At 47.2% G+C, this 10,092-nt stretch overlaps 1 protein-coding gene across 1 annotated transcript; it reads right to left on the bottom strand.

The window, feature by feature from the left end:
- Positions 1 to 3,485: 3,485 nt before the first annotated feature.
- On the bottom strand, positions 3,486 to 4,760 carry LOC141027045 (uncharacterized). The gene is made up of 2 exons (XM_073503966.1): positions 4,019 to 4,760; positions 3,486 to 3,880 (listed from the first exon to the last, which is right to left on the bottom strand). The coding sequence occupies exons 1-2, from the start codon at positions 4,758 to 4,760 to the stop codon at positions 3,486 to 3,488; spliced, it is 1,137 nt and encodes a 378-aa protein (XP_073360067.1).
- Positions 4,761 to 10,092: the final 5,332 nt, after the last annotated feature.

A 10,092-nucleotide genomic window follows, 5' to 3' on the forward strand; every position in this document is an offset into this window, starting at 1 on the left:
AGGTGATATGCCAGCCCACCGGCGTACAAATCTTAGATTCGACTATAAGAATGTCTATGACGACTTCGTCAATCTCAAGATGATGTGTTGTCTCAGTCCATAAGGTTAGCGTGTGCTATGTATGTTCATGAGAATGAGTGTATGAGCGTTTTTTGTTGTGCCGTGTTCAAAAAATTCTAGAACACTAATTGCATCACAAAAAGTCATTCTTTCTATGTATTTCGTTCGATAACACATTGAGGAAGGATTGTTCACGCATGATATTGCCATTTGTAACAAGTGTAAGAGCTATCCAAGCCCCGCAAAAAAAAAGTAAGAGCTATTCTAGGGGAGCCCTCTGCACATTACCCTTTTACCTGATTTTTGCGGTCCTTGTTGGCTGCTTTCTCTTTCCTTTTTTTTTGTTTTTTTGTGGATAGAGTTATTGTATCAATGAATTCGTCATTTCTCCCGTTAACAAAAAGACTATGAGAGTCCACATAATTTGGACTACCATCCGCCATGTGAAGAGTGCTTCATGACGATTTAGAAGTTGTCGGGTTTATACAAAAAAATCGCCAAATAGTAGCTTTCATATTTGTTTTTTTTCATTTGCTTCAAAATTTTATTTTCGATTTAAGCTACGTTTAATCCGAACCAAAAGTTCATGATCATCTTCGAACATGATACACATAATAGCAACTATATTAGCGGTCAAAAGTCGTCGCATTACATATATTTTGCAACTAGAAAGGTCGTCAATCGACATTTTCAAAATATATGCAATGTCGCTAATTGGCATTGCTAGAAACTACTACCTACACTGCTCTGTCGCTACCACTGTCCAATCGTTAGTCTGAAAGCTCGTCGATGTAGATGAAGTCGTCCTCTTCCTTCTCGGAGGGACGGTCGTGAGTTGATGTTGTTCCTTCTCGTCACTGGTTGCGAGGCTAAAACGCTCGCGGGTGTGCTCCTCTTCTCCACTGCTTTGAGCTCGAAGAGCTGCAACACGCCCCCGAGTGGGTCCTCATGCTTGGGCTCGGGCTCGGCCTCGATGGGGACGAAGATAAACGAGGAAGCACAATGGGGGCGACGGGGACGTCGTTTATGGTACGGAGTCATTGACGGGGATGATGCTCCCGAGTCGCAGATCGACATCGCCCATCGCGATAGTGGTCCCCAGCAGTCATCAAATCATCACAAGCGCTAGATACCCCGCGGATGTCGTCAAGGGAGCCGCCACTGCCACACAAAATCACAGGAGGAGGATGCGGCGGGTGTCGCGACTAGTGCGCCATAGGGGAGAGTTCGCACAGCCCGTGCGTAGCATCTGGGGCAGGAGGTTCACGTCCAACAACTATGGCTACAACAAAAGCTCGAGGCTCGTGAGCCACTCGAGATCGATTCGTCTTTTTGCTCGACTTGAAATCAACTTGAAAAGAAATCGGTCAAGTATGAGCAGTCTGTCTAGCTCGATCGAGAACGAGTTGATCTTGAGCCAACACCGCTCACCCGATTTTAGCTTGATAGCTTAATAGAATATAACTATATTAAATAATCTGGGCATATATGAACAGAAAATAGGATAACTTATTACCACATATGTTATGTACATTTTTCTTCATTTTATATACTAGCAAACATAATTAAGCATGGATAAAAACCTTCATATGGTACGCAACCAGCCGTATGTTAAGTATCCTGATTTTTTTTAACATTTAAGAGTAGATGCACCTTCAATTTCTTCTCTTGATAGCTCATTCATGATTTTCTAATATCAACTGGAAACACAACATAAGAACCACTATAAAATATTGTTCCAATCAAAATGGTGATAATAGATTTTTTTGGGGTAATTTGACTTATTCTCTCACAACTGAAAACTAGTACTGACACTAGTATCGATGAACCGCCACGAGAATCCGGGGAAGGGACCGCGACATTAACAAGGCGGGTAGTTAGCGGTCACATTTCCCTCACCGGCGATTTTTTGGTGGGCATTGGTGAATGTATGGGCTGCAGGAAGCTTCAAAACCCAGACGTGGGGCGAGGAGCAAGAAGATGGTATTTACCTCCCGCGCCGGTGGTTGGCAATGGAGCGCGCGGCTGCAAATCTAGCCTTCATAATCTCCATATCTACGAGGTTAATTTTGAATGAGTTCAATAAATTTTAACAATCGTGATACTTCCTCTGTCCACGAATAAGTGTACATCTAGATTTTGTTCTAAGTCAAAGTTTTAAAAGTTTGACCAATTTTATAGGAAAAAGTGACAACATTTATGACACTAAATTAGTACCACTAGATTCGTTTTGAAATGTAGCTTCGTAATGCATCAATTTGATGTCACATGTGCTATTACTCATTTATAAAAAGTTTGTCAAAATTTTAAAATTTTAACTTAGAACAAAAGCTAGATGTACATTTATTCACGGATGGAGGCAATACATGCGATGACTATGCTAGAGAATCTTTATATGTGCCAATCGTTATAGCATAAATTATTTCCTACTAGAATTGCTCATAGTACACCCGTAAAAAAAAATTGCTCATAGTAACTCTAAACCAAATTGACACACCAAACATATACTCCTTTGTAAAGAAATATAAAAGTGTTTAGATCACTACGCTTTTATGTTTCTTTTCGAAGGGAGAACTATATTTTTTCCTGAAAAAAAGAGTATTATAGTTTAGTAATAGAGACAAACTTTTGTAGGGGATGAGAGCACGGTGTAGATTTTGGTTTACCCGCTTGACTGGAGGTCAACGCAAGGCATCGGATGCGGATAAAACTTTCTGGTTTGGGAAAGAAACTGGCACCTGCCGTGTAACGCCAGTTTGATCAGATCACCTGCCGGTGAAAGAAGTGCGTGGTGTGGATGGCCCCCGCCGGACAGCGCTAGACGCCGAGGCTGAGAACCCAGGCGAAGTTGCTGCGTGGGTTCCTTTCTTCTCAGCGAGGCAAGCTCTGTTGCTGCTTTATGATCGCGCAAGACTATTTTTTTAAAGAGCCAAAAATAATTTTCTCTTTTGCGACTAAGGCCAACCCCACCGCGCGATCCAAACGGACGTCCGTTTTGTCCGGATTCTGTCCGTTTCGGTAGCGATTTGGGGTCGTGTCCGGGCGTCCTGGGATGCGGTGGCCGTGCGCCCAGCGCGCGGCCACATCCATTTGCCCCATCCTGTCCGTTAGGACCAAAAATGTCCATATTCTCATCAAAACTAGTTTGCACGTCCAAATATTTGTCTAAAAATTAAAATAGTTTTACAACCCAATTGAAATTGTCTTTAATAAAAAAGTTTTACAACTAAATCGAAATTGTCTTGACTGAACATAAAATGAACCAATACGTCTATTGGTTGCCAATGTGATCCCACATGTGCTCAACCAAGTCATTTTGAAGATTCAAATGACTGTGCCAATCACGCATCTCACGGTGGAATTGCACAAATTGTTCAAATGTGGCCGGGTCTTGGTGCAGGGGCTCAATATTTTCACCTTGATAATCATCCTTGGTCGAAGATACTCTCATCACGCTCGTCCTCGACGATCATGTTGTGCATGATCACACAAGCAGTCATCACCTCCCAAAGCTTCCTTTCATCCCATGACAGTGCAGGGTTTCGAACGATACCCCACCGGGATTGAAGCACACCAAAAGCACGTTCCACATCCTTTCTAGCACTCTCTTGCATTTGGACAAATCTCTTTCTCTTCTCACCTTGGAGTTTCGAGATTGTCTTCACAAAAGTTGACCACTGAGGATATATACCATCAGTTAGACAGTATCCCTTGTTGTACTGGTGGCCATTGATCTCAAAGTTGACAGGTGGGGAGTGGCCTTCTGCAAGCCTTGCGAAGACTGGAGAACGCTGCAGCACGTTGATATCATTGTGAGAACCTGCCATGCCGAAGAAAGAATGTCATATCCAAAGATCATGCGAAGCCACCGCTTCTAATATGACAGTGCACGCGTTGACATGCCCCTTGTACTGGCCCTGCCAAGCAAATGGACAGTTCTTTCACTCCCAGTGCATACAATCTATGCTGCCAAGCATGCCTGGAAAGCCTCTAGCTGCGTTGGTCGCCAACAATCTCTCTGTATCAGCTGCAGTTGGCTGCCTCAAGTACTCTGGGCCAAACACCTCGATCACAGCCTGGCAAAACTTGTACATTGACATCAGACATGTTGTCTCACTCATACGCACATACTCATCCACCAGATCGCCTGGAATTCCATATGCAAGCATGCGGATGGCCGCGGTGCATTTCTGGTAAGAGGAGAATCCAAGCTTGCCAAGGGCATCCATCTTGCACTCAAAGTATGGGTCATGAGCAACCACTCCCTCTCGGATACGATTGAACACATGCCTTGCCATTTGAAAAAGGCGACGGAATTTATCCGGCTTGAAAAGCGGGGTGTTGGAAAAGTAATCGGCATAGAGCATGGCGTGGCCTCTCTCCGTGTTGCGGTTCAGGCTGGGAGCACGGCCAGGGACTGACCCCCTGTACCGAGGAAGCTGCCGTTGAATGTGGTCGTGAATGACCAGTGCAGCCACCACAAGATCTTCATCATCCGACGATGAATCGTCGGATGAACAAAGGAAGTGATGGAAGAAAAACTCGTCTCCACTGTCCATACCTTTGTGGGCAAAATATCGAACACCTTGCGGTCGTGGTGGCGAAGAGGCCGCGATGATCACCTCGACGCAGCAGGGGTGGTTGCCAGAAGCTGCCGAGGCCGCTCTGGAGCTCTCATCGGAAGCTGCCGAGGCCGCCATGGTACGTCGCCGGCGGTCGTGTCCACTCTGCGACCGGCAAAGACGGCGACGGCCAAACCTCCGGTCGATGGCCAAAACTACGGCCAAAGCGCGGGCGTGGTGGCGGCCATGTCGACACGTGGTTTGGTAGGGACGGCCGGGGGCTGCGCGGTGAGGAGGTGGCCGGAGAATAGCGGCGGCGGCGCCGACGGCAGGGCGGGGCGGGAGAGAGAGGGTGGAAGCGTTGGGAGCGGAGGGACTGCTAGTGTCCCCGACAGGCGGGCCACGGGGGGGGGGGGGGACAATGGCGTGCGTCGAGGCCGTCCGCGCGCGTCCGTTTCACCCCAAACCGAGCGCAAGTTTGGGCCGCGGATGGGTCGAAAACGGACGGAATCCGGACATTTGTCCGTTTGAGGCCGCACGTTGGGCCGCGCTATTCGTCCGTTTTACCCCAAACGGACGCACCCGGACAAGATAGGGTCGCGCGGTGGAGTTGGCCTAAGAGGCAAGAATCCCTGGTTGGCGGCCAGGTCAGACGGCCACGGTACACGCGGTATGCGGTCTGTCATGCCGACCGCGCTGACTCCGCCATTTGCTTCGCCGGGCGGCAATGCTGCGTGGCGCGCGCTCCTCCTGCTCCAGCTCCAGGCGCTCTCCCTCCTCATCTTGTGGCCAGCGGGCACGACGCTCTTCCTCCTCGCGCTTGGCCTGCATCTGGCGCTCGCCATCGGCGTGCTCCTCGGCCAGGTGGTGTTGCCGCCAGTGCTCCAGGTAGGCGGCCTCTTGCTCCGACGATGCACGAGTGCGATAGCCGGTGCGCTCACCCACTCGCGGAGGATGCCAGTCCATGCGTGCATCTCCAGTGTGGGCTCCGTGGGCTCAGGCTTGGCCTTGGGTTTGGGGCAGCGGCGGTGGTGACGGGGACACAGTTCCCCGCCACCGACAGTGCGAGGGCCTCCTCCAAGCCATCCTACCGCGCATCCTCCTCGTGTTGTCTCTCCTCTAGGGCGCGATGGAGCACCGCCTCCAATGCGGCCTGGTAGGACGCCTCCTCCTCCTCCTCCTCCGGGGGTGGCGACACGAACTGGGGGTCGAGCTGAACGTTGCCGCGACCGGCGACGTCATGCTCGGTGGCGAACCAGACCTCCCAGTTGGGGAAGTATGTCGCGTACGTTGGGTCGCGCTGCTGCTCCGGCGACAGGAGGCATTTCGTTTTTGTTAATCCTATATCTGAATTTTCTCCCACTTTCTTTTTCGATATAATCTGAGTTTTCTCCCAGTACTTTTCCCTAGAACCAACTCATCTGTCCCACGTCTAGCTAAACAACAATAATACCCCACGTCCTACTAACTCGTCAAATTAAAATAATATTTTATTTCGTAAATCGAAAGTTCTTACAAAATAATAATTATTATTATTTATATATAACTTGGCAAGTTAACTTCTCGTGATTGCGTACATAAGCTTGCAAAAAATTTACTGACCAATACAGTAATAGACATGCAATCATGTGTTTATGTTTTCATAACATTTCTCCGTCCAGCCCAACATGATATTTTCACCCAACCCAGCAAGTCCGCGGATTTCGAGAAAAATGCAAATGGGCTTTAAATTCTAACATAATATATAAACGGGTTGCATAGACGCTACATTATTGTTTCACCCAGCCCACCAAATGGACTGAAAAAATAAATGGATTGGCTGACATGTGGGTCAGTAGGTCGAAGCCTAAGCACTTTCGCAAAAAATAAAAATACAAAGCTCGAAGCCTAAGCAATGGCCGGCATTCTTCTTCAATCTCTCGTCATCTTCCACCAGCGCTGCCGGGACCGCCTGCTCCAGCCTCCGGCGTCCAGCGGCGCTGTTTTGCGTGCCTCGCAGTGAAACGCTACCCGACCGACGGTTAGGCCATCCCTCCACTCCTCCACGCCTCCTGTTATTCTCTGTCGAGTGTAGGCCCACCCCGCACCCGAACCAGTCAAGTTTCCCACTCCTCTCCGTCTGCGACTCCACTGCCGTGTCTTCATCATCTCCGGCGCGTTCCAGTCTAGGGCCTCGCTGTCGTCCACCGGCCTTGGTGCGCTCTGCATGGTGTGGTCAACGTGGTCAACAAATGAGAGTCATCAGAAGATGACTGTACGTGGAAAGGCTGACAGTGGGGACGCACCACGCCCATGGACGCACGCATGCAACTGCATCCTTCTTACCCTGAAAATTAATGTTCTCTCCCCTGACGGCTGGGACCCAGCAGCTACATCTTCGCACGCAAGAAAGTGCGTCCTTATTACGGGTAAAAAAATGATTCTCCCCCTGACAGCTGGGACCCACCAACTATATCTTCGCAGGCAAGGTAGTGCGTCCTTATCCTCCCTGACAGCTGGGACCCACTCGGTCGAAGCGTACGTAGCGTTGTGTGTCTGGTCGCGAATGTGTACGTACATACTGGTCGATCGGTCTCTCTGCAGCAATGAACCGTGGTCGAGTAAGGAGTGGCACGTCGTAGTAGAGGCGCGGACATAGCATGTCACACAGTCCTGTCTATAACATGTACACATACATAAAACCACGCTGCAAGAAAGTAAATATGGCTACGTACGTACATACGGGTGTGGTCTCGAACGCGTACTACAACGTCGTCCTGTTCATTGGCAGCTAACCAGCTGTGTCGCAACGGAGGAAACAACGTCGTGTTCATCGGGAGGCAACCGACTGGGTCAGAATACGTCGTGTTCATCGAGAGCCAACCGGCTTGGACGGAACAGCCGAAACGAGGTCTGGCATACCGCAGAACGGAAGAAACGGCCTTTTGTTCGACCGCGTACGGTCGATACAGGGTCCTGTTCATCGAAAAGGGTCTGACATACCGCAAAACGGAGGAAATGGACTTCTGTTCGAGTGCCTACGGTCGAACCGGGGTCCTGTTGATCGAGAGGGGTGTGGCGTACCGCAAAACGGAGGAAACGGACTTGTGTTGGAGCGCCTACGGTCGAAACGGGGTCCTGTTCATCCGGCGTCTACTGCCTCGCTCCAGCCTCCACGGGTGATACGTCTCCAACGTATCTATAATTTATGAAGTATCCATGCCGTTATATTATCATTCTTGGATGTTTTACAATCATTTTATAGCAACTTTATATCATTTTTTGGGACTAACCTATTGACCCAGTGCCCAGTGTCAGTTGTTGTTTTTTGCTTGTTTTTTACATCGCAGGAAATCAATATCAAACGAAGTCCGAACACCGCGAAACTTTTTGTGGATTTTTTATGGACCAGAAGACATCCAGTGGGACAGAGAAGCACCTGGGGGGTGCCCCGAGGAGGGCACAACCCACCAGGGCGCGCCTGGGGGCCCAGGGGCGCCCAGGTGGATTGTGCCCACCTCGGTGGCCTCCCGCACCCCCTCTTCGCCCTATAAATTCCCAAATATTCCAAAAACCCTCAGGGTTAACCTAGATCAGAAGTTCCGCCGCCGCAGGCCTCTGTGGCCACTGAAAACCAATCTAGACCCGTTTCGGCACTCCGCCGGAGGGTATCATCACCGGTGGCCATCTTCATCATCCCGACGGCCACCATGATGAGGAGGGAGTAGTCCATCCTCGGGGTTGAGGGTTTGTACGAGTAGCTATGTGTTTAATCTCTTTCTCTCGTGTTCTTGATATGTCACGATCTTGATGTATCGCGGGCTTTGTTAATATAGTCGGATCATATGGTGTTTCCCCTCTCTACCTTGTTGTGATGAATTGAGTTTTCCCTTAGAGATTTCGTTTTATCAGATTGAATAGTTTTATGGATTTGAGAGCACTTGATATATGTCTTGCATATGAATACCCGTGGTGACAATGGGGTATTATTTTTATTCACTTGATATATGTTTTGGCACTCAACTCGCGGATTCTCGAGGTGACATTTGGGTAATCTACGCATAGGGGTTGATGCACGTTCTTGTCTTTGTTTCTCCGGTAGAAATCTTGGGGCACTCTTTGAGGTTCTTTGTGTTGAGTTGAGTATTATGAATCTGAAATTATTTGGTGTTATTTTGGTACGAACTCTTGGATAGATCGATCGGACAGAATAGCTTCGAGGTGGTTTCGTACCCTACAAACGATTTCTTCTTATGTTCTCCGCTAGATAGAAACTTTAGAGTGATTCTTCGTTGCACGTTGAGGGATGGTTATATGATCCAATTATATTAGCATTGTTGGGAGATTGCACTAGCAAAAGTATGGACCCTAGGCCTCATTTTCAAGCATTGCAATACCGTTTGTGCTCCGTTTTATCAATTGCTAGCTTGCTGTTTTTTATTGTTACTATTACAAAAATCAATATCTACTATCCATATTACACTTATATCACCATCTCTTCGCTGAACTAGTGCACCTATACAATTTGCCATTGTATTGGGTGTGTTGGGGACACAAGAGACTCTTTGTTATTTGGTTGCAAGGTTGTTTGAGAGAGACCATCTTCATCCTACACCTCCCACGGATTGATAAACCTTAGGTCATCCACTTGAGGGAAAATTGCTACTGTCCTACAAAACTCTGCGCTTGGAGGCCCAACACGAGTCTACAAGAATAAAGTTGCGTAGTAGACATCAAGCTCTTTTCTGGCGCCGTTGCCGGGGAGCTGAGTGCATGAGGTATATCTTTACATCTTGAAATCGAATCTTTTAGTTTCTTGTTTTATCACTAGTTTGGTTTATAAAAGAAAACTACATAAAAATGGAATTGAGGTTGCATCATATTAATGATCATCTTTATAATATCTTTCCTGAAAATGATGGATCGAAAAATTGTGCTCAACTGTGAGAAGAAGAAGTCAATAAAATATTTGGCACAAAATATTTGAATGATGAGCATGATTGTAATATTGTTGGTATGAACTCTTTGAATATCCATGATGCTAACGATATGCAAAGCCATAAGCTTGGGGATGCTATATTTTGATGAATATGATATTTTTAGTCCCTCAAGTTTTGATGAGAAAGTTTATTATGATGACTGCATGCCTCCTATTTATGATGATTATAATGATGAAAGTGGATTTGGAGAGGTCATGACTTTATTTAGTGATGAATCCACCATTTTGGATGAGGCTTCAATTGACTATGATTACAAAGTTACTATCTATGATGATTATGGTGATGACATGTATGCTATATTGAATAATGATAACCATGGAACTTGTCATCATGATTTTAATTTCCAATCACATGATAGTTATTGTTGAGTTTGCTCCCACTACTATTGATGAGAAGAAATTTGCTTATGTGGAGAGTAATAAGTTTTCTATGCTTTTGTGTCATGAAAAGAATGCTTTATGTGATGGTTACATTGTTGAATTTCTTCATGA

The sequence above is a fragment of the Aegilops tauschii genome, chromosome 7, assembly GCF_002575655.3.
Source record: "Aegilops tauschii subsp. strangulata cultivar AL8/78 chromosome 7, Aet v6.0, whole genome shotgun sequence".
NCBI classification, from domain to species: domain Eukaryota; kingdom Viridiplantae; phylum Streptophyta; class Magnoliopsida; order Poales; family Poaceae; genus Aegilops; species Aegilops tauschii.